The 24,610-nt window shown below is 47.7% G+C and overlaps 1 protein-coding gene across 3 annotated transcripts in view; it reads right to left on the bottom strand.

Moving 5' to 3' along the window:
* Positions 1-12,066, bottom strand: part of PRPSAP1 (phosphoribosyl pyrophosphate synthetase associated protein 1) — a 31,039-nt gene extending 18,973 nt beyond the window's left edge. The window contains exons 1-3 of one of the 3 annotated variants that reach the window (XM_089901652.1): positions 11,141-12,066; positions 8,419-8,471; positions 5,860-5,926 (exon numbers count right to left, since the gene is read on the bottom strand). In XM_089901652.1, the coding sequence (XP_089757778.1) occupies positions 5,860-5,926; positions 8,419-8,471; positions 11,141-11,310 (290 nt within the window). In that variant the 5' untranslated portion in view covers positions 11,311-12,066. Of the gene's footprint in view, positions 1-5,859; positions 5,927-8,418; positions 8,472-11,140 lie in introns of those variants that run through there. The other 2 variants (XM_022589519.3, XM_089901653.1) reach the window with 2 other exon arrangements.
* Positions 12,067-24,610: the final 12,544 nt, after the last annotated feature.

Genomic DNA, 24,610 nt, shown 5'->3' with positions numbered 1-24,610 from the left:
TCTCAAGATCCCAGGACAGGGCTGTTAATAGTGAGCGTTAAAAAAAAAAAAAAAAAATAGCGAGCGTTATTTTGCCGTGCCAATAGACTGTGGACTGATACTGTTTATGACGTGTTAAAGAGGTCTGAACTAAAAGTAGGGAGGGAGATGTATTGTAACAAAAAGGAAATTATGGATATAGCTGTCCCTCTACCCCACGTGCATTAACAAGTGCACAAGGATACCCCGGTGTGGAAATCTGTGGTTAGAGGACATAAAAGGGGGTGATGATGACATCTGCCTCCGAGGGTGGTGACTGGTGGAGGGGCTGATCCACCCGAAGCCCTTCAGCCTCACACACGTCACCAACTTCACACACCAGCCACGGCAAAGTCTGCTATTACTATTATTATTGTATCTCTCCCCTACTTCCTGAATTCATAATGAAAGTAAAGGAGTTAGAATACTCGATAGCCTCAGAGATGTACTATGAAAACACTTGGTCCTTGACATATACACACTACTACGTATAGAATAGATAATTAAGAACCTACTGAACAGCACAGGGACCTACTCAATACTCTATATGGGAACAGAATCTAAAAAAAAGTGGATATATGTGTATGTAAAACTGACTCACTTTGCTACACAGCAAAAACTAACACAACACTGTAAATCAACTACCCTCCAATATAAAAAAAATTTCATAATTCGGTCTTGCTAAGTCAATCCTATGATTAAGAAATTGATTGGAAAAGATTATACTTTCACAAAGGCATCAAAGCCTCGACCATCCCAGCTCATCATGAAAATGAAGACTGGTCAACGCCCTGGCTCTCCAACAGCTGGCCGTCAGCTGTCTACACACAGCAGGAAGGCAGCTCATCAAGTCCTCGGTCACTAACGGCATCCAGGACTATCTGACACAATGGGGTCCCTGACGTGACAAGGTCATAACCTCTTAGTTCCTCCCCCAACTCAGGGATGATTCCTGATTACACGGAACAGAATAAAGCTACCAAGAGCACAGCTGCTCATGTGCTGGCACACAACTGACCACGACCAACTTAACTCTTGTCCTAGAGATGAGTTCAAAGTCAGAGCTCAAATTCCAGGCTGAGGTGCAGACCTGTGAATTAAGGCTAAGATTCCTTAAAGATAAACAATTCCTGACGGGACACACATTCTTTTGCTGCCATAAATTCAGTTAGGGTAGAGTAAAGAGACTTCACTGACCACCACTGCCTCTGGACTCAGACCCCCGTATTTCCTGGAGGATGAGTGACAAAGGTGGCCCGTCTATGGCTACAAAGGTCGAGGTTCTGTTCTCTCTCCCTCAAAAAACTAGTAAAAGGCTCTCAGTAGTCTAAGGAGGCCAAGCCAAGGATCTAAGGTCACCTGCAGCTCTGTCCTATACCCTAAGGAACTTAAGAATTCAGAGGTAAAAAAAAAAAAAAAGTGGTGACAATGCAACCTTACTATTCACCACCAACAAAAACCAGGAGAAGCACAGAAGGCCAGGCAGCAGCCAGGGGGAGTGTCAAAGCTCTCTGACTACACATGTTCCAGGGCTACGCAAGCCCCGCAGGCTTTCCCCTCATTCCTAAGGTGCAGTGTCAAACAAAAGCATGGGGCGAAAAGATTCCCGTCACCAGGAGACAAACAGTACAAAACCAAAATTGCTGGAGGAAACATAAATTAGTAGATCCTCCATGGAGGGCAATATGCAATTATCTATCGATACCACAAATATTTCAAGTGTCTATCGATGCAGCCACATCTATCAATACTACAAAATGCATGGATCCTCACACCCAGCCATCGCATTTCTTGGAATCATTGTACAGACACACCCCAAACACGGGCAATGTGACGCACATACAGGATGTTCCGCAGTTGGCAAGCACAAGACTAGAGACACAGCATATGCGACAGGCTGAACAAGCTTCGGTGTGTCCACAGAACACAGTATGACGCCGCGGAAGACAAGATGGGAACACAGCTCCACTGAATCCCACCATAATGAAATACGGCAAACCTAAACTGAGGGTCATTCGACAAAATAAACTGGCCAAAGTGACAAAGTTTTGAAAGTCAAGGAAAGACCGAGGGATGGTTCCAGACTGTCCAGAAGACACGACACAGACAACTAAGTGCTACCTGAGCCTCAACTGGCTCCTTGTGCCAGGAAGAGGCCTGGGGGACAGCAGATGACACGGGGATGGGGTCTGAGGCTTAGGTGGTGACGACACAGAGGTCTCAGTACCCTGATTCTGACGGTGGCACTGTGGTTGTATAAGAGAAAGCCCTTGTTTGTAGGAACTACACGCTGAAGTGTTTGGGGTGGGGAGGCACCAGGCTGGCAACTCTGTCTAAAGCGGCTGCACAGCACAGGCTAGTTTTCTGGAAGTTTGTGATTGTTTCAAAATTAGAATCTTTTAAAGATAAGGTAGCTCTTTCTGTATTGATACAGTACAATGCTTTATTTTTAAGAGTTCAGCAAAGTGTATTAGATTTTTTTTTTTAACTGCATGTTAAGTGTATTGACTAACTGATCTAAAAGAAAATATTTTCAAGTGGATGAAGCATTTCAGAATTAAGTACATCTAGGCAAAGAAGACCTCAATGTAGGAAAAATTTTTGACTCAGTGAAATATTTAAAAATAATTATATCTTTTCAGTGATTATGATGTAGTCAAATCTACAAATTTCATATTTAAAAAATGTTAAATAATTGATGTGGCTACAGGTACGGTTATTTTATAACTGTCTTTTTCTTCTGGGAAGAGGAATAATTTCTGAGTAAACTTTAGGTAGATATTAGAAACATTGCTAACTTATCAATTTAGAGGTATCTTATATGCTTTCTTTTATTTTTGTTTGAACTTTTGAATTTTATTTTTTTTATACAGTAGGTTCTTATTAGGTATCCATTTTATACATATTAGTGTATATGTGTCAATCCCAATCTCCCAAGTCATCCCACCCACCCCACCCCCGCCCGCCACTTCCCCCTCCTCGGTGTCCATACGTTTGTTCTCTACATCTGTGTCTCAGTTTCTGCCCTGCAAACCGGTTCATCTGTACTATTTTTCTAGGTTGCTTTTTTTTTTTTTTTTTTGGCAGCACCACTAGGCCTGTGGGATCTCAGTTCCCTGACCGGGGACAGAACCCTGCAATGGAGGCACAGAGTCCTAATCACTGGGCTGCCAGGGAATTCCCTATTAGACTCCTTCTATGTAAAAATTAAGAAAAACATATAAGCAACTGCTTGGGCACACAGAGTCTCTGAAAAGAACGCTTAAGAACCTGGTAACACTCGCCGTATCCAGGGAGGGAAGCAGGGTAGCTGATGGCAGAGGCAGGGCTCATCATACACCCTTTTGAAACTTGAACCATGCAGATAAATTAAAATTACTTTTATTTTGGTTTTGAGGATCACCTGAATTATGGAACCTAAATTCGTATGCACATTATCAAATAAAGAGGAACAAACAGGTATTTAGTTCTCTCAGAGGGCTGGGGAATTTTTATTTTCTGATACACATTTCTATACTGCCTGTGTTTGCAGAGATGAACATGATTCTTCGTGATCAGAAAAAAGTATTAAAATACTTAGTATCTACCAGGGTACAGGGAACTCTGTTATACCTGGGTTCAGATTACTCACTCCATGACCCCATGGTCCTCAGTTTCCTTCAGACCCAGTTTCCTCAATCCCTTCACAGGGGGCTGTAAGGAAAAACAGTTTTTCCCTTCTCTGTACAACACTGAATACTTCCGGTCACCAAACGTGTGGGGATTTTCCCACACGTACGTAATTCTCGGAATCTCGGGACACCAGCTGGGTATCCTACAATTCAACTCAATTCTGACACTCTCTGCCTGGACGAAGCATCAGATCCCACAGGTTAAGGGCCCAGTAAGACTGCCCCCTTCCTCACTTCAGACATGGGCAAGCCCAGGCTGTCACCTGTGCTTCTGACCAACCCGCTATAAATCAGAGGTTCCCATGACCCCCTCCTCAGCTCCGATTAATTTGCTAGAGCAAAGTAAAAAAAAGAAAAAGGCAAAAAAAAACCTCAGGGACTTCCCTGGCAGTCCAGTGGTTAAGACTCCATGCTTCCACTGCAGAGGGCACAGATTCTATCCCCAGTTGGGGAACTAAGATCCCGCATACCTCGTGGCATAGCCAATAAATAAATAAATAAAACTCAGAAAAAGTTTTCTCACTAGATTACCAGGTTACTATCAAGGATGTAACTCAGGAACAGCCAGATGGGGGAGGTGCCCAGGGTGAGGTATAGGGCAAGGGGTGCAGAGCTTCCACGCCCTTTCCGGGTGTACCACCCCCTAGCACCTCCACGTCTTCACCAACCCAGAAGCTCTCCGAACCCAGTTTGAATTCAAAAAAACTTTCAGTTTTTTATGGAGGCTTCATTATACAGGCACAACTGATCAAATCATTGGCCACTGGTGACTGATTCAACTTCCAGCCCCTCTCCCCTCCCTGGAGGTCAGGGGGGCTGGGCTGAAAGTACCAACCCTCTAATCACAAGGTTGGTTACCCTGGCAACCAGCCCCTAGCCTGTGTTTACCCAGGGGCTTTCCAAAAATCACCTCACTCACGTAACTCAGGTGTAACCGAAAGGGGCTTGTTCTGAATAACGAAAGATACCTTTACTGCTCTTATCACTTAGGATATTCCAAGGGTTTTAGGAGCTCTGTGCCAGGAAAGGAAGACCAGATACATATGTCTTATCATAAATCACAGTATCACAGAGGCCAACAAGAGCTGCCATGTAGGACTGACACATAAGGATTAAAAATGATACGTGTAAAGCGTCCGCACCCTGCTGGCAGCCACTGCTGTGTTTATTACTAACATGGTCTCAGGAATCTAAACCTAAACCGATCAAGACACGAAGGTCTGGATTTTTCAAAGACACTCGTGATCTATCGACCCCATTCCCAGTGAGGAGCTGAGAGGAGATAACCCCACAGGGAAGTTCATGCTCAGGTATGGCAGGATTCCCCCAGGGCCAGTCCTCCCACACTGAGGGAAGGAGTGGTAGATGGTATCTGTGATAGACGGGTCACTGTGCAAAATAAAACCCACCATTTAACAACAACAAAGGCTTTCCAGGAGAGCTGAGCAGACAGACACTGGCCTAGGTTCCTGCAAATGGAGGTAGAATATTTTTGTCCTTGAGGAGTTTAAAGCTTGGAGAAGATGATCAAGTAAACAATAACAGGGGTTTCCCTGGTGGCGCAGTGGTTAAGAATCTGCCTGCCAATGCAGGGGACACGGATTCGAGCCCTGGTCCAGGAAGATCCCACATGCCGTGGAGCAACTAAGCCCGTGAGCCACAACTACTGAGCCTGCGCTCTAGAGCCCATGAGCCACAACTACTGAGCCCACGTGCCACAACTACTGAAGCCCATGCACCTAGAGCCCGTGCTCCACAAGAGAAGCCACCACAATGAGAAGCCCGCGCACCGCAACAAAGAGTAGCCCCTGCTCGCCACAACTACAGAAAACCCGCATGCAGCAACGAAGACCCAACACAGCCAATAAATAAATAAATAAACAATAACAGTTAAGTATAGTGTGACAAGCATGGCAGGAATTCCAAAAGACTATATATATACATGTATGTATATATATAGAGACACACACACACACACACACACACACACACACACAGACCCACACACATATATGTGTACACATATATATAGTATTTTGGAAAGCATTTAATGTGCAAACACATTTATAATTTAAAGAAAATGGAGCTGTTGTTCATATGAAAAGATAATAAGTTACATCACTAAGATTTTTAGAGGAAGAGAGATAAATAAAGTAGTGCTGACTCTTACCTGGGTATTGTCTGTATAATGAAAATATCTTGGCCACGAACAGATTCTTTTATTTCAACTCTTGTTTCTGAAAAATAAAAATGTTCTGCAGTTTGAAGAAAAGCTCTTCGTGGTGCAGTAATTAGGCAGCAATTGGAGGGAGTAAAGGTGAGTCTAAACCAATGCTTTGCTTAGCGCACCAAAATAAATTCTTAAGAGATCTCGGAATGGCATGTACTTACATAAAGAACAGTCAAGCTAAGGGGAGAATAGGCCAAAAATAGGCTAGAAGGCAAAAGCCACAAACACGTGTACGTAAAATCTCAGGGTCCAGAAAAGAACATCCGTCACTAAATGAACACAAGATGCTTAGGGAAAAGTATGCAGCGAATAAAGAGGCCAAAAGTTAATATCCTTATTATTCTTTCAACAAAGGCCGATGCCTCCTCTGTTCCAGGCCCTGAGCTGGGGTCCCAAAGTGGGGGACCTGGACCAAGGGGACAAAGACTGACTCAGGAGAGACAGTGCAATGCCAAAGGCTGGCAAACCCTCCAGGCCAATGTGCAGGAGAAAGACCAGCCATGATAAAAGAGAAAGAGGCCTGGGAACGATGGCCTCGCTGCAGACTGGAACACAGTGAGGAAAGGAGCACGGAACACGCAAAGATGTGGGGCTGCCACTGTGTGCTCGGAAACACAGCGAGAGAGCAGAAAGAGACAGAGAGGAGGTCAGGGAGCTGACCAGGACCACACCACGCAGGAGTCTGGATTTTATTCCAAGGGGTGACAGCAGAGCCACTGGAGGACTCGTGTGATCACTGGCAACTGTGTGAGGACAACGGTGGCAAAGCAAGAAGGGCTGCTTGGGGGGAGCCACTCCAGTTGCTTCTGAAGCAGTCCAGGCAAGCGACAGACGGCGGGCTGGACCAGAGCAGCTGCAGTGGAGGTAGTGAGAGGCAGGCAGGCTTCAGATGGATTCTTGAATCAGAGCGCACAAGACGTGCTGACGGACGTGATGAAGGACGAAGCAGGTGAGGCGGGCAGAACTCGGAACCCAAAGGGCCCCACGTGATTGCTAAGGAGACTAGACCATGGCCTATACAATTTTAAATGGTAGTAAGTAAAAATGTGTGCATTTTGGAAATATCCTGATGGAAGTGAGTAGAACAGACTAGAGAGGCTGAAAATGGAGGTAAGAAGACCCGTTAAGAAGGTACTTTGACAGCATGAGAGAGAGCTAGGAGGCCTGGAACAGGGATGGGAGGATGGAGAGAAAGGTCTTCCCTAAACCACCCTCTTTTCCTCCAGTGCTTCATTTATGAGAAACCCAAATGCCATCACAATGAAGGAAATTCATTACTGTTAAAGAGGCCATCTCACCCATCTGCACTCATCTTCAGGTGTTTAAATACCGGCATCTCCTGACTTGTCCTGGCAGGAAAATTTCTCAAGTCACCAAGTTAAAAGTTGTGAGTGTGGAAGCTGGATGAAGGGCTTCTGGGGGTTAATTATAACACACCCCGGGAACATGTGCTTTCCATTACTACCCATTAAACTATCTTTCCCTCTTCCAATACTTTGCTGTATTATATATTAGCTCCCCAAACATCAATTTTGTGTTAACTATCTCTCCTGTTAAGCTAGTGACACCATGGACAGTTATGCCCTGGAAAGAGAAAAGCAAGTACAAAAACATGAATCCAAGGCCTTCAACTTTGCAAAAATAATTCCAAATTGTTTTTATACGAACTTGTCTTCGCAATGAGTGATGACATTATGCTCTGGAACCCACCGGGGTGGGGGGGTGGTTATGATGCTGCTGCATTCCTGGGACACTGGCTAGAAACAAGTGCCTTCAAGCAATATCATTTAATGTTCCTGCTCTCCCCAGAAACCCAGGCGGTGGCAAAAACGGGTGACCAACCCAGGGTGAGGGTCAACAAGACTTGAGAGAAAAAAATGAGAGATAAAACTAACTCAAGGAAGTTTTTTAAATAAGTCATTACTATCTGGTACTGATTGCACTTAATGCCATTTGATGGCCTAATGAAACAGATAAATGTAAAAAGTACTTATCAAATACAGCACAATATGGAAGAAAAAACTTACTCTCTACATCGCTCCTTTTTCTCGTTCTAAAATGACAGGATATTTGCATTATCTTGGAACAGGAGGAAAGGAGACTTTTAAGGAAGAGCAAAGAAGATTTAGAGGGACAAACAGAATGCCCTCTGTCCCAACTGTTAAAGCAGAAACGTGGGGCTTCCCTGGTGGCTCAGTGGTTGAGGGTCCGCCTGCCGATGCAGGGGATGCGGGTTCGTGTCCCAGTCTGGGAAGATCCCACATGCCGCGGAGCGGCTGGGCCCGTGAGCCATGGCCGCTGAGCCTGCACGTCCGGAGCCTGCGCCCCACAGCGGGAGAGGCCACAGCAGTGAGAGGCCCGCGTACCGGAAAAAAAAAAAAAAAAAGAAAAAACGCATTTCTGTGTTACACATGATTAACATTCGCCTTTTAAAAACATGCCAGCCGATTAAACAGAGTTTAGAGAACAAAGGATGTTTAACAAATAAGTTTAACTTACCTCCATTGGTCTCTTGATAAACCACAGACTTCCCCAATTCAGCACCAAGACGCCTAAAGGAGGGGGAGGGGGAGGCAATTAAGAACGCTCTTTTTAAAAAACTCCAGTTCACAGGCATGTGTTTAACAAAAAGACTACAATAACTACACCAGCATTCTTTTACAAAAAAAAAAAAAATTTAGAAAATTTAATTCATTAAGAACTAAAACCTGCTGTCATTCCACAAGCAGCTTCCAGTGCTCACCAATCTGTAACACACTGCTTTACTGGGAAGAGCCCACAATCAAAGTTTAGTGTCTAGTTCCATTGTTTTTTTGAATAATAATTGTCTTGGAACATCAATACCCAACAAATATGTGGTTACTAGCAATAATTCCAAACACACAAGCTCAAGGTAAATGCCTCAATTGTCAAAAGCGTTGCAGACTTCAGTGCCATTAACCAAATGCAGTGTGAATCGTGTCTGGATCCTGATTAGAACAAACCAAGTGTAAAAGCCCATTTTGGGGACAACCTAGGAAATATGAACAAGGACTAGATACTAGATATTAAGGAATTAATGGTAGGCTTTTGTTTGTTTTCAGTTCTTATCAGTTAGCATTACCATTTTTATGAGCGAAATGATATAAGGGTGGAATCTGTTTAAAAACACTCCAACCAAGTGTACAACAGAATATTATTCAGCCTTAAAAAGGAATGAAATTCTGGTACACGCTACAATACGGATGAACCTTGAAAAAATAATTCTAGGTAAAATGAGTCAGACACAAAAATACAAATACTGCATGATTCCATTTATAGGAAGTACCTAGAACAGGCACATTCACAGTCACACGAAGCAGAACAGAGGTCACCAGGGTCTGGGAGTAGAGGGGGAATGGAGAGTTAGTGCTTAACGGGTACGGAGTTTCTGTCTGAAACGATTAAAAGATCTGGAAATGAATAGTGGTGATAATCACACAACACTGTGAATGTACTTAATGTCAGTGAATTGCACACTTAAAAGTGGTTAAAACTTAAAACTTTTCTGGAACAAACTTTTCAAGAACCAAATATAAAAACAAAAAAGCAAAACCGGGGCTTCCCTGGTGGCACAGTGGTTGGGAGTCCGCCTGCCAATGCAGGGGACACGGGTTCGAGCCCCGGTCCGGGAGGATCCCACATGCCGCAGAGCGGCTGGGCCCCTGAGCCTGCGCCCGCCTGTGCTCCGCGGCGGGAGAGGCCACAACAGTGAGAGGCCCGCGTACCGCAAAAAAAAGGAGAAGAGAAAAAAAAAAAAAGCAAAACCATTGACTATTTAAATCTGCCCTCCTCCCTCTGCTTTCTCTTACCAAGGTCACTGTGGTAAATATGACCCAAGATAAACAAACACAAGCTTTATATTTAAAATTAGTATTTTAGTTGGCCTCAAAAAGAAAGACAAATAATCAGAGGTTAGAAATAGAAACTAGGTAGTAGATTGCAAAAGGACTGTTTGGTTTTTTTTTTTACACTCTTCTAATCTCATTCAAAACTCTAACTGAAAATAACATAGGCATTACTGAGAAAATATGACTAAAGTTTCCCCTTTCTTCTACATTTTCATCTAGAATTTTAAAATATCTTCATGCCATTAATTATCAACTCTGAAAAACCCACAGAACTCTAATGTAAGTTGTTTAAAATGTGAAAATGACTTTAAAAGTTAAAAGACAAGCTTATTTATTTTATAACGAGTTTATCTGCAAAGGGCTCAAAAGGCTCTTCCTTTACACTAGGGTTCTGGGATTCTTCACAAGAGCCAACTAGAAAAGAGGCCATTTAGTAAACATGTATTATTCAGAGGGCCACTATGAGCCTCTGCTCTGCTAGATGCTTGATCTACATTATTTTGTTCGCGCTCACAATGTTCTGGGTCCAACAGACGGAATTATCCCTATTTTACCAATGAAGTTCAGGAAAATCAAGTCTCTTGCCCAGGGCAAGGCTGACAAGGCCTTCAGACCCCAAAGGCCACTTGAGGCCAGAGGCTTCCTTAGGTGAAAAAGACAAGGAAAGGCAAAGACTTAGACTGATCTAATCTAACTGACTTACAAAATACGGTTAGACCACGGTTTCTATCACCAACTCCGACAAACCTGCTCCCCTAGGGTTGCCCTGTTCTCCCTGCCCTCCCCTACACCTCTACTTCTGTCGGTGCACCTTGAGCCTCGCGGGTCTTCCACCTGCAAGGCCCTCCGGCCGCCCCCACCTACTGCATCCGCCCCGTCCATCCCCAGTGTTGTAACTACGTGCGGGCCTCCGTCTCCTCGGGGAGACTTGGGAATGGCAATGATCAGCTTCAGAGGTCAAACCCAACCGTGGGAAAGGGAGCCAAACCCAGAGCCCCTCTCTCCAAGGCGCGCTAATCCAGCGATTACAGAATCCTCACCACCGCCTGGGAGGTGGGAGTGCGGAGCCGAAAGCAGGGCGAGCGGTCCAAGGACCCGGAGGTGGGGAGAAGCCAGCAAGAGTCAGACGAACGCTTTTCAGCTGCAGAACTGGGGGTGGGGGGGTGATCCTCTGTCACCTCCAAGGGTTTGTCCAGACCTGAAACGGCAGGATTCTGCGACTCCCTCCCCCAGGGGCAGGACGATGGGGTCAAATTACCCCTCGCCCGGGTCGGGGTACGTGGAGGCGAAGAGCAACAAGGACCGTCTCCCGGGAGGGGCCCCTCGGGACATCCCCGGCTCCCGCCCCTTACTCGGTGATGCGCTTGGCCAGCTCGGTGCAGGCAGCCGTGGAATTGGCCGAGAAGACTCGGTAGCCGGTGCGGGCGGCGTTCATGGCCGGGCGGGCGGCGGGGCAGGCTCGCGGGGCGCGGAAAGCGGAGGACACGGAGAGCGGGGGCAGCAGCAGCAGCTTCTTGGGCATCGTCCGGCCCGGGGGCGCAGTTACAGTCGGCCCGCGGCGGGGCTGCACGGGGGAGCGGTAGGCCCGCGTAGGGGAGGAACCGAGAAACCCGGCACAGGAGGGAAGAGGTCAGAGACCCCCACCCTCCTCGTACAAAGGGCTACTAAGGGCTCTGGAGCAACCAGAGCTCGCTGCGACCTGCGCCGCAGCCACCTCAAAGCCAGTGACGACGGCACCGCCCCCTCCGGGAATCGAAAAGGCGCGGCTAGAGCACCCGCACAGTCACCATCTCAGATGAGGGCAGGGCGGTGGGCAACTCTCTACAAGCTTGTTTTCCGAGGGAAGCATCACGGATTCACTCCGCCACCTGATCTTGTCGCTCCACGGGAGTTCTTTCGCTCTCATCTTCTTGGGTGATGCAGCCTGACTTGGTAGTGGTGCCAGCCTTTCCAACTTTTCCGCCAGGATCCAAAATGTCAGCCTCCGAGGTGGCTGACGATCTAGCTCTGCGCCTCCATGATAACACAGCGCTAGAGCTCTGCGAGGCGCATGCGCCGCGCTAGGCTGGGATTGCTTTGAAAAGTGGAGGGCGGGGTTATTTCCGGGTGGTTGCCTGGGATACTAAAATGCCCAAAAGGTGGTGCACTCCTGAGCCTGATCTTTATTCCCCAAACAAACTCCAAACTTGCATCCGCACGTAAGGCAAAAGCCTCTCTGAACGAGTCAAGGCACTCCTGCCAGTCTTTGCTCTCAATCAGAAAAGCCTTTATTCCTCCCCTTCCATGTGCTCCAGTCCCTTAAAGACCCACCCACGTGACACCTGCTCCACTGAGTCTTTCTAGATACTTCAGCCACAGTAAGCCGCCCTCGCCCGCTGGGCGGTACCGTGCGTGGCACCCTGTATAGTTGCTTCTATTTTTATTTAGCTTTGTGAACATCTGTCTTCCCGACTAGGATGTAAGTCCTCCTAGGGCAAGATCGTATGTCACTTAGCTCTTCGTATTTCCCAGTGTCCAGGGCAGTGAGATGGGTTCCAGAGGCACGCAATCAATACCTGTTGAATGAGGTCCAAGAAGAAAGTAAAGGGCAGGGAAGCATTTGAGTCACTAGTTATCAGTGGCCTCAGGATTGGGGAGGGAAGCTGATCTCCTGCTTCTCCATCTTCTGAGGACTCTGCGTGTTGTGACATTGGGCCTGAGGGAGCAATTGATTGTGACTCTTGTGTCACGAAGCCTCCGAAGCCTGCAGCTTCAGGATTTGGAAACTGAACTGCCCCAGGGCCTGTAGCAGCCTGACCCACTATTCCAGCTGGCTCTCCAGAATTACTGATGCACCTACCCCCCTTCTCCTAGAGCAGGTGAAAGAGAAAAAGAAAGAAAGAAAACAAAGAAGGAAAGGGAAAAAGCAAATGGGCTATGGGGTAAATAGCTTAGACCAAATTATTTACCTGCACACAAGTTCAGCCGATGGACACAGCCATAAGCCACGTTACCTTCTAAAACTAAAGGAAACCACTTCCCTTCACATTTTCCATATAGATATATTTTTTCCGTATATATATCCTACAGAACCCCTCAAACCTTAATATACCCCAAACTAAACCCATCTTCATTTTCTCAGTTCTCTCCAAACTGCACCTGCTCCTCTATTCCCTCTGTGAGTAAACATAACGTGAGGTTCCCAGTCAGTAAGTCTCAGGAGAATCCTTGACTCTTTCCTTTCTCTCGCTTTCTGCATGTATCCATTTATCCATCTATTAACATTTACTGAGCACCTACTGTTTGCCAGGCCCGTTTTAGCTGTTTGGGATACTTTAGAGGAAAAAAAAAAAAAGGCAAAAATTCCTACCCTGGAGAGGTACATCTAGCAGGGGGGAGAGCAATTTTTAAATAAACATAATAACTGAGTAAATTATGTGGTGTGTTAGAATTGTATTTGTTTCACATTTGCTGTGGCAACAAATTACCACCAAGTGGTTTAAAACAACACAAACTTACACAATCTCAGTTCTGGAGGTCAAAAGTCCTAAAATCAAGGGGTTGGCAGGCTGATTTCCCTCCGGATGTTCTGAAAGAGAATCCATTTCCTTGCCTTTACCACTCTCTAGAGGCCACTTCTCTCCTTGGCTAGTGGTCCCCATCCTCCATCTTCAAAACCAGCAGCCTAGCATCCTCAAATCTCTCTCTCTCTCTCTGATCTTTGCTTCCATTCACATATCCTTACCCACTCTGACACCCTTGCCTCCCTCTTATTAAAAACTTTTGTGGGGGCTTCCCTGGTGGCACAGTGGTTGAGAATCTGCCTGCCAATGCAGGGGACAAGGGTTCGAGCCCTGGTCTGGGAGGATCCCACATGCCGCGGAGCAACTAGACCCGTGAGCCACAACTACTGAGCCTGCACGTCTGGAGCCTGTGCTCCACAATAGGAGAGGCTGCGACAGTGAGAGGCCCGCGCACCGCGATGAAGAGTGGACCCCGCTCGCCGCAACTAGAGAAAGCCCTCGCACAGAAACGAAGACCCAACACAGCCGAAAATAAATAAATAAATTTATTTTTAAAAAAAAAAACTTTTGTGTTTTTTAATAATAAGTCCTCCCACCTTCTTCACCCTGCTGTGGGTCTCTCACTATGATTAATAATCAATTTCTCTGATGAGAAATCACAAAATTTAAGATTGGAAGTACTCACCTTCCCCAAGCCTCAATTTCTAAGTTCCTACAAACTTACCTTATTTCTCCACTGATAAGATAGGGAAGAAGGGTCGTAAAAGATGAATTTGGGATAACCATTTGGGAGCTACTTATGAGAAACAGCTGCCCTCACAGATTGGCTCAGGCATGGAGGGAGGAGGCTGGGATTTAGGCACAGAATGTCATGGGAAGCGCCCTCAGGCTAGGCATTTAATCTCAGCCTGGCATCAAGAACTACAGAACCGGGGCTTCCCTGATGGCGCAGTGGTTGAGAGTCCGCCTGCCGATGCAGGGAACACGGGTTCGTGCCCCGGTCCGAGAGGATCCCGCATGCCGCGGAGAGGCTGGGCCCGTGAGCCATGGCCGCTGAGCCTGTGCGTCCAGAGCCTGTGCTCCGCAACGGGAGAGGCCACAGCGGTGAGAAGCCCGCGTACCGCAGAAAAAAAAAAAAGAACTACAGAACCATGCTCTGTTTTAACATGAAGCTTCATAAAAAATGAACATTTAGATTACACTGTTGGAAGTTTTCCCACTTTATGACCTATGTATAACAATCTGTGTGGCGCTGGGATGGCTCACAAAATGTATCTGGGAGAAGGAACCCCTAGTGACCTCCTGGTGCCTGGCACGTGGTAGGGGCTCTACTCGTATCTGTGGACCCAACGAGTGATACAGAGAACAGCTATTTTTTTTTTTATAATTTATTATTTTTATTTATTTATTTATTTTTGCCTGCGTTGGGTCTTTGTTGCTGCGTGCGGGCTTTCTCTAGTTGCAGCGAGCCGGGGCTACTCTTCGTTGTGGTGCATGGGCTTCTCATTGCAGTGGCTTCTCTTGTTGCGGAGCACAGGCTGTAGGCACACGGGCCTCAGTAGTTGCGGCTCGTAGGCTCAGTAGCTGTGGCTCACGGGCTCTAGAGCGCAGGCTCAGTTGTTGCAGCGCACGGGCTTAGTGGCTCCACGGCACGTGGGATCTTCACGGACCAGGGCTCGAACCCGTGTCCCCTGCATTGGCAGGCAGATTCTTAACCACTGTGCCACCAGGGAAGCCCCAGAGAACAGCTATTGATCTCGTATCTCAGGCAGGGGCCTCCCAACTGGCCTCATTCTTTCACGTTCCGTCCTTCTTTCCCTCCAGTATCTCTAGTCCACCCACTACATCCACAGAGCAGATCCCCTGGTTAAAAGCCTCCAGGGCTTTCCACGGTTTATAAGCCCAAACTCCTTAGCCTGATATGGCCTGAGTCTCCCTCTCCATCTCCCTGCTTTCTCCAGGCCACGTCCTAGGTCTGTGGCTTTCTGAGCTGTTTGCCATTTGCTGAAAATGACATGGCTTTGTTTTGTTTTGGTTTTTTTGGCCGCGCCATGCGGCATCTTAGTTCCCCCACCAGGGATTAAACCCGTGCCCCTGTAGTGGAAGCGCAGAGTCTTAACCACCGGACCACCAGGGAAGTCCCGACATGGTTTTTTATGTCTGAGAATCTTTGTAATTTTCACTGTGATTTCTTCTTTGTCCTGTGAATTGTTAGAAGTGTGCTGCATGATTTCTAAACTTTGGGAAATTTCTAGAGATCTATTATTGATTTCTAATTTAATTCCACTTTGTGAGAGAACACACCCTAAGTGAATTCAATCCTCTGCTATGTGTTGAGACACGCTTGGTGGCCCGGCATGTGATCTATGTAGGTAAATACCCTATATGCACCTGAAAAGAATATGTGTTCTACAGTTTGGGGGTGTGTGTTTTACATCTGTTGGTTAGATCGTTTGTTAGTTGTAGTCAAATTCTCTATTACCTTAATTATTTTTCATCTGCTTGTTCTCTGATTGTGGAGTTTTTTATTTTTCCTTTTAGCTCTTCAACATTTGCTTTCTAAATAGAGAGATATCATGTTGGTTCTGTTTCTTTTCTGGAGAACTCTGACCAGTACAGGGTCTGGACTGAGTAGAAAGACACTTCTGTTCATTTTGCAAAGAATGTGTTTTTTGCAGTTTGAAGTGAGACTTCTCTTGCTCAGTTCCAGTGTTTTTTTTTTTTGTTGTTGTTGTTTTAATGTTTCTCTATAAAACAGGCTGATCCTTGAGGCTCCAAACCTGCTGGACATTTCCTGCAAAAACAAAGACAGCTCTGCTCAGTGCAAGTTGACATTTCCATATTCAACCCAATTTCAGTTTTCAAGTTATAAAAAAAAAAAAAATCCTGTTGCTAACTGGGCTGCGGGTTCCGCATGAATTATGGAAATATAATCTCCTCTCTTCTAAAAACTAGAAGAGAAAGCACAGGTTCAGATTTGGCACGAAGAATTGTCCAAGAATGAGCAGAGAAGACAAAGAGGGGTGTGTTCAGAATGGCTCAGCCTTGTCCCCAGGGAATGAATTATTTGGAAGACAAGGTCAGTCTTTGCAACAAAGGAGAACACTTTAGGCAATGATTCAGAAGTGTTGCTTCCATGTTGCACTACTCCGACATGAACTTTGGAAAAATGTGAGACTTTTCCCTGTTCTCGTTGCCTAAGCAGGCCCAAGCAAGCTGAGACTGAATGATCTTTAGTTCTAAAAATAATACCGACTTGGATCTCTAAGCTGATTCTCTCCATAGGACACCAGAAACCATGCTGGGGGCGAGGGCAAAATACTGGGCAGACAGAGCCGAGCGCGCTGGGAGTGACCCTTCCCAGCTTCAGCAAGGGCAGTAGTAGAGAGCAGCTGCCCTGCCGGCCGCAGGAAAGTCTGAAATGGAATCCAGCATAGAGTCTCAGTAGGACAGAACCTCTTCTGTCATGGGGTTTTCAGGAACTCTTGGTGGAGGCCTTTGGAGGCATTTCAGGGTATCACCAATACCCATACCTCGTTGAAGACTCTGATTCAAGGTGAGACCACAGTGCCTCCTAGTACCTTCTAGAGTCTGCCAAACAGGAGACGTCTCCTCGCCCATATCTCCAGATTTACAGCAGCACACTGGCAAGGCAGGCTCATAGGGGAAAGACATGGAAGGAGGAAAAAGGCCACGGGGAGTCAGGGCTGAGAAGATAGAAGGTTAAACATTAAGGAGACAGGTTACAACAAATCATGGACCAAAATAATTCAGAAAGTTGTAAGGTTCCTGGCTCAAGTGACCTAACTGTGTCAGGTTCAAGGGGATCCAGGCTCTCTAATAGCTAAAACCCCCACATAATACAAATATCCAAAAATAGCTCTCGTCCATCCATAAACGGGAACATTATGTGGTCACTTAATGCCCCAGCTACGCCAACTCACTGTCGGCAGTGAGACGCCGCAGCGTGTGTAGATGAGTGTTATCTCGGGAGCCAGGCTCTTGGAGCCCACTCTTAACAGCTGTGTGATCCCGAGCAAACAATTATGTCTCCCTGTGCCTCAGTTTTCTCCCCTGTAAAGTGGGGATAATAATAATGAGTTAATACATGTCAAACAGAACAAGGTCTGGCACTTATGAGCTATTAGGTGAAGGGAGATTGGAAATGTTTATATGTATTTATTAGATCAGGGGCAACAAGGAAAACAAACCACGTTCTTTCTTTCTTTTTTTTTTTTGGCCGCGCCTAGCAGCTTGCGGGATCTTAGTTCCCTGACCAGGCATTGAACCCTCACCCTCCACAGCAAAAGCACAGAGGCCTAACCACTGGAACGCCAGGGAATCCCCAACACATTCATTATTTTAACAAAGAATTTAATATAGAGAATTGGTTAAATGGGTATTGCAAGATAGAAGCGGCAGAAAGCCGACACTGGGAGACCACAGGAAGCAGCTACCCCACCCCCATGAATGGGGAACCAAGAGGACAGGTTGGGATTATGGGATTCTAGAAGCCTGGTGGAGGGGTCCCACGGAGCTGGCACTCGGATCTCCGGCGAGGAGGCACTGCCCAGCTGGTGCGGTACCTCTGAGAGGCACAGAGGCAGGTTCTGGGAGCGCAGGGACACTGGAGCCTGGAGCCAGATGTCACCATTGCCAGGGTGATGCTCGGGTGACCAAGCAGAGCAGACAGGAAGCAGCGGCCCTTTCTCCCCTTCCAGCCGTGCGGGCCCCACTAGCGCCCCTGGCGGCAGAGGCTGGAAGGGAGCGGCCGCAGAGGAGAAACGGGCTTCGCAGAGTCCCAGCAGCATCACGGAGCTGCGTGTGGTCCCCACTCGAAGCACTGCCCCTCCTCTCCTTCCCCACAGCCTCAGGACAGCGGATTGGAGGAGGAAGAGGGTGGGGTGCTCAAGACCAGAGGTTTAGAGGCAAGCCTGAATGACAGTGTGGCCACAAGAGGGAGAAAGCAGGGCAGGCTGGCATGTGGGTTTTAGCATTGGAGAAGGGGTGGTGGTCCGGCCGCGACCGCGAGAGCCGGGGCTGAGGTCAGACGCGGATGAAGATCATTCTAGGTCGGAGAGAGATTATGGCAGGCGTCCAACTCCCAGAACCTAACGTTTACGCGTTCTCAGAACTTGGAGCCAAGAAGATGGTGAGCGGGGAACAGAGACGTCAGGAGTGGGCAACAGCAGAGGGGGTGTTCAGAGTGGTGGGCCCGGTAGCAGAGGGTCAGAGCAGGGAGGGCTTTTCAGGAGGAAGAGAGGTGTTCTGGAGGCCGCCTGAGGAGCTGGTAGGACTACACCAGTCGGGGGGCAGGAGGCAGGGCTCCGTCGCCCATGAGGGGGCAGCTCTGGAGTCAGACAGACCTGGACTCAGTCCTGTTCTGCTGGTTCACCTGGGGGAGTCCATCAACCTGTACCTGCGTTTCTTCATCTGTGGAACGGTGATCACAATAATACCTGCCTGGGGGTGGTGGTGAGGACTAAATGAGATGATGCATGTGTGACAAGGTGGAGGGAGGTGCCTGGCAGGAGCTTTCCTGCTTTCCAAGAATTGCCGGAGCCTACTGCCAAGAATTAAAATGCACCCCACATTCTATGTTCAGAGAACTACCAGCCGGGAACTGGCTGGGAGATGCCATGCAGCACTGACTCTTTCAATCCTGTGTGTAATCCAGCATGTGGCTGGCCTTTGTCTGGTCCCTGGGAGGTCACCTCTAAATCCTTGGAATTTCCTGAGTGATAGGAGGGTCAGTTGTTCATGGTGGGCCCCTCCAATTCTATCTGATAGTTTAGGATAAACCACGTGATATTAGCTCAAACTCTGGGAAAGGAAGGGGAGCTAGAGATTGAGTTCAATCAATGGTCAATGACTTAATCAACTGTGCCTACATAATGAAACCCCAATAAAAACTCTAGACACCCAAGCTCGGTGAGCTTCCTTGGTTGGCAGTGCTCTGCCAACAGGGTAACGTGTCCCTGAGGACGCCAGAAGCTTCAAGTTTGGTACCTCCCCCCACCACGACCTCACCCTAGGTGTCTCTCCCTGTGGCTGGTTCAGATTTGCATCCTTCTGCGATCATTAAACTGTAATAGCAAGTACAGCACTTTCCTGAGTTCTGTGAGTCATTCTAGTGAATTATTGAACCTGAGGGGGTAGTGGGAACCCCCGAATTTGTAGCCAGCTGGTCAAAAGTGAGTGTGGCCAGGGGACCCGCAAACTTGCTGCTGGTGTCTGGACAGTCTTGTGGAGGATGGTGGTCTTAACCTGTGAAGTTTGGCCCAACTATGGGTAGTTGGTGTCATGGCATCCTGCCTCAAGAAAAAGGGAGAGAGGAAGGGTGAGAGGCTGCTTCTTCATGAAGACTGGCTTTTCTTGAAACCAGGTGGGGGGGGGGTTGGGGACACAGTGGAGTCACTGTAAAGTGTGTGGGACAGTAGAGAGGAACATCTTGTCTCCCACTTGGCTGTCCACTTGGCCGTGGGCTGGTGGATCTGCCCTGGGGCTCCTGCAGTTTGGACAGTGCCCAGAGGAGCTGGCATGGTGGGCAGTCAGCCAGGAGGCAAAGGACTGGATCCACCCATCCCCTCAGAAGATGGGTGCAACCCCACAGCCCCAGAGTCAGATCCAGAGTGTGGATGGAATTGCAGATTCTGGGATTTGGGATTGGGGAACCTCCTCAGAGCAATAAATATGGCATGAGGCCACCTCCAAAGGTCAGCAAGAATGTGTAACCAGGGGAGCCCCTTGGGAGAGAGTCTCTGCTGGCAGTCCTGTGGGGCGCCCGCTTGTCCACACCAAGTCTAAGGAGCACTGGTTCTCGGCCAGGGCAAGGTTGCTCCCAGGGGACACTGGCAATGACTAGAGACATTTTTGGTTGCGCAACTTGGGAAGTACTACTGGCATCCAGTGGGCGGAGGCCGGGGATATTGCTAAACAATGCACAGGACGGGTCCCCACAACAGAGGAGAATCCAGCCCCCAGTGTCAACAGTTCTGAGGATGAGAAACCCTGCTCTAGAGAATGAGTTGGGTCATCAGTAAAGACCCAGGGCGCAGGACAGCCACATCACCGCCCCCAACTAGTCACCACAGGAAACACATCTGTTTTCTATTTCTCTCCCCTCCGCCTCAACCTCAGAAGTAAGTACAGAGCAGTGGGCGGCTTGTGAGAGACAGGCCTTGTCCCTGCTTCAGTGCTGGAGCCTGTGCTCGAGATAAGTTTCACTTTCTTTCCTTCTTTTTTTTTTTTTTGGCCATGCCCACGGCTTGCGGGACCAGGTAATCAAACCCGGGGCCCCTGTAGTGAAAGTGCTGGGTCCTAACCACTGGACCACCAGGGAATTCCCAAGTTTGAGTTCCTAAATGGACCAGTCTTAAACTCCCAAGTGGGGCTGCCTTAATAACAAAAAAAAAGTGACTGGATCAGTGGAATCAGATCGAGGTGCCTTAATGGGGAGTCTTTCAGCCAGTAACAAAGGGGGTTTGGACAGAGCACAGCTGGCGGTGGTTACTGGAAACAAACAAACAATCAACCTTTTCTTAATGGGCACTTCAACAAGACAAGTCTTCCTAATGAAACGGGCTAAGTGCATGCATTGCTCAGCACAGTGTCTGGCACAAAATAAGAGCGTGATGAATGTTAGCACTTGTATTAAGAAGGAAGTGGAAAAGCAGCAGCTTCCGGGGGTAGAGAGAAGGCTTAAGGATGAACGCCGTCAGGCAGGGTAGCTGGTTTCAGTTAAAGCAAGGAGACCCAAGGAAGCTGGGGCGTTGATCAACACGGCGCTGGGGTTCCTGAAAATATATTTGAAGGAATCTTGTTCTTAAGCTACAAACTAGTTTCCTTAAGGGTGAAGCAGTTCCCTAAATTTGTCCCAATTCTCAATTCCTAAGGTAAGTAACTGAGAGCCCCTAAATATGGCTTCCATCAGTCCCTCCTCCCCGACCATGGGGGAAGGACCCTGGTTCCATTCCCTGGAATCTGGGCTGGCCTTAGTGACTTGCTTGAGCTGTAGAATGTGGCACAAGTGATGGCCTGGGACTTCCAAAACCAGGGCATGAGAAGCCACACAGCTTCCGCTGGGTGTCCTGGAATGATGCTCTTGAGACATTCCCTCTGGGAACCTAGCTGCCATGTCACATGGAGAGTCCACACAGGCACTCTGGCTGACAGCCCCAGCTGAACCAGCTGACAGCCTGCCTCAATGGTCCCACGGGAGGGACCCATCTCAGATGTTCAGCCCACTGACATTGTAATCACATGAGTCCCCAAGTGAGAACCACCTGGCTGAGCCCAATCAACCCACGATGGACCCAATAAATTATTGCTTCAAGCCACTACATCTTAGGGTGATTTCTCACTCGGAAACGGATAATTAGAACGCTTCCCTAGGGAGTCAAGTACTTGAAAGGTTTCTGAAGAAACATATGGTGCTTTCTTGGATGAAAACTTAATTGTCTTTCTAGTGATTGTCCAAGAAGGGTTTGCACAAGTGGGATATCTGGGCTGGTGGAAAGATACAGGTCAAACACCATTCCAAGCCCAAGTTCTAGCCTAGGCACAGTACCAGCTCACAAGCTGGGTAACCCTTGACATGAAAGCATTCCAGCTCCCCCCGCACCCCCTCCCCGTCCTCCCCCACCTGCCCATTTCTTCCTCCTGTCACTCCTTTCCCATTCTTTCGTAAATTTTATTTTATTTATTTATTTTTTTTTGCGGTATGCGGGCCTCTCACTGTTGTGGCCTCTCCCGTTGCGGGGCACAGGCTCCAGACGCGCAGGCTCAGCGGCCATGGCTCACGGGCCTAACCGCTCCGTGGCACGTGGGATCTTCCCAGACCGGGGCACAAACCCGTGTCCCCTGCATCGGCAGGCGGACTCTCAACCACTGCGCCACCAGGGAAGCCCCTTCCGTAAATTTTAAACCACTATTCCAAACAACCACCATAGAAACACAGGTTCTTAGAAATCTGACCTATATCACGAAGGTACAGTGTGATGAGGTGGAGGGGGCAGGAACTTCCAAGGCTGACCCTCAGGGTGAGAGTCCTCATGGTGGGAAGGTAACTGCATCTGCCTTTCAGGGAAGGTCGAATCCCCCCGGTAATTAAATACCAATTCGATATTAAGAAAGAGCATTTTCAAAATTGTATTACTGTCCAACAGGGAAATAAGATTTAATTGAGTTTTTTTTAATTCACAAGAGCATCTGCTTTGACACACCTAGTGGGAGTGACTGTAATAACTGCAGAGCCTCCCCTCCCCCCCTCTTCCTGGAGCCTGGGTGGTAGCCAGCTTTGTCGCTATTCCCACATTCCCAAGCCAGTGTCTGGGAGGATGTGGGGAGAGGCTGTAATAGTATGTGTCATTTCTGTACTATGCCTGACTCATTTCCAGACGTGAAATAGTCAGTGGGACCATGACAATTCATGATGCTCTTGAATAAGAAAGTTTTTTGTGGCAGTTACAGAATCTCTGGGAGGCCTTTGAGTTTGCCTGCCTGCTTGGAAAACAGGCTTCAGATCTTCCTTTTATGCTAAGTCAGTAGTTCCCACATTTGTCTGCATATTTTTTTATCTATTTCTAATTTTTAAATTTTTTGGCCTCGCTGCACAGGATGTGGGATCCCCGACCAGGGATCAAACCTGCGTTCCCTGTATTGGAAGCACAGAGTCTTAACTGCTGGACTGCCAGGGAAGCCCTGTCTGCATATTAGAATCACTTCAGAGCTTTGAAAAACTCTGAAGCTCGGGCCACACTCCAGACCAGTTAAATCACAATCTCTGGGGGTGGGACCCAGGTATCTGTAGTACTGAAGCTCCAACAGGGGGTTCCAATGTGCTGGCTAGTTTGGGAGCCCAGGTGCCAAATAACCCAGAAAGGAGATGGGTCCATCAGCTGATCCCGTGGCTATTGCCAGCTACCTCCTGCTGTCCTTTAGGAATATCCCGAGGCCAAACCCACTTAGAGCCCTCAGCCCTTACCACGTCTGAGCCATTTGGAAGAGCCTTCACAAATAAAAAGGGCTGGATTTAAAATTTTTCCATCTCTAATGTATTTTCACTTTGTTTAAATTTTAAGTATTTCTTCCCAAATATAAAAATACACTGCATGAGTGGTTATCCTGTGCGGGGCGGCGAGTGGCTGGGAGGGCGCACCAGGGGTCTCTAGGATGTGCTCTTTTATTAATGCAGGTGTGTTAGTGCATAAATTCGTAGTTTATGATCTGTGTGCTTTCCTGTATATATTTATACTTCGATAAAAACTCCACGCAGCAAAGTGCTTCAGTTATACACACACACACACACACACACACACACATACACACACATTCTTAAAAAAAAACAAACCTCACACATATTGCATAACTATGGGGGGAAATACAGAGAAATGAAAAGAAAATAACAGTGACCAAAGATCGGCATTTAGGGCCCCCACAAGGTGACACTACTTTTGAGACAAGACAAGTCCCTCCAAATAATGCCACCAAAGCACTGGCGGCCACCCCTCACCCCTGAAAGAAGAGGGAAGGAGCCTCTGAATGGTTCCATGAGGCTGACATTACTGGACTCCGAATAATTTAGTGACAAGGAGAAAGACTCTCTCTTTGATCTAATCGGGCTGACCTGAGCCCTCTTCTGACTAGGTCTCGAACCCTGGGCTTCTGTGTCCTGCTTCTGTGTCCACTTCTAGCAAGAATCCTGCTAAGTCAGTTTAGCCAGAACCCCCATCCTCCGTGTCTGGTCACCTTCAATATCTGATGAGGTTCCCCATCCTCCACCACCCTGGGGTGATGTCTGAGCCCCCTGGCCTGCCTTCGGCAAGTTCAGGTAGGTCAGTTTAGCAAAAATCTCTCCTTTCCCCTGATGTTTCCTCTTAGTAATCTTCCATCCACTGACCCTGATCTGCTCCTTGGCTATACATTCCCACCTTTCCTTATATTCACAGTTGAGCCCAATCTCTGCTCCCTCCCCCACCGCTGCAAGACCCCAGGTAGTTGTCCCTGCCCCCATCAAGATGGTCCTGAAGAAGTCCTCCTTCCCCTTCTTCAACAAATGCCTGGAATAAATATCTACCACCACCCAAATCAGAATTTCAACGGCATCCTTAGAAATGGACTTTTTGTGCATCACAAAAGAATGATCCTGAAAGGGTCAAGGCTGGTTCAAGTCCCTCACTTAAAAAAAAATAAAATAGGGCTTCCCTGGTGGCCCAGTGGTTGGGAGTCCGCCTGCTGATGCAGGGGACACGGGTTCGTGCCCTGGTCTGGGAAGATCCCACATGCCGCGGAGAGGCTGGGCCCATGAGCCATGGCCGC

This window comes from Delphinapterus leucas, chromosome 19 (genome assembly GCF_059928025.1).
Source record: "Delphinapterus leucas isolate spDelLeu-1000000601 "Yukka" chromosome 19, BTC_Dleu_Yukka2, whole genome shotgun sequence".
NCBI classification, from domain to species: domain Eukaryota; kingdom Metazoa; phylum Chordata; class Mammalia; order Artiodactyla; family Monodontidae; genus Delphinapterus; species Delphinapterus leucas.
Note: the sequence above shows the minus strand (reverse complement) of the source record. Positions and strands in the feature narration are given on the sequence as shown.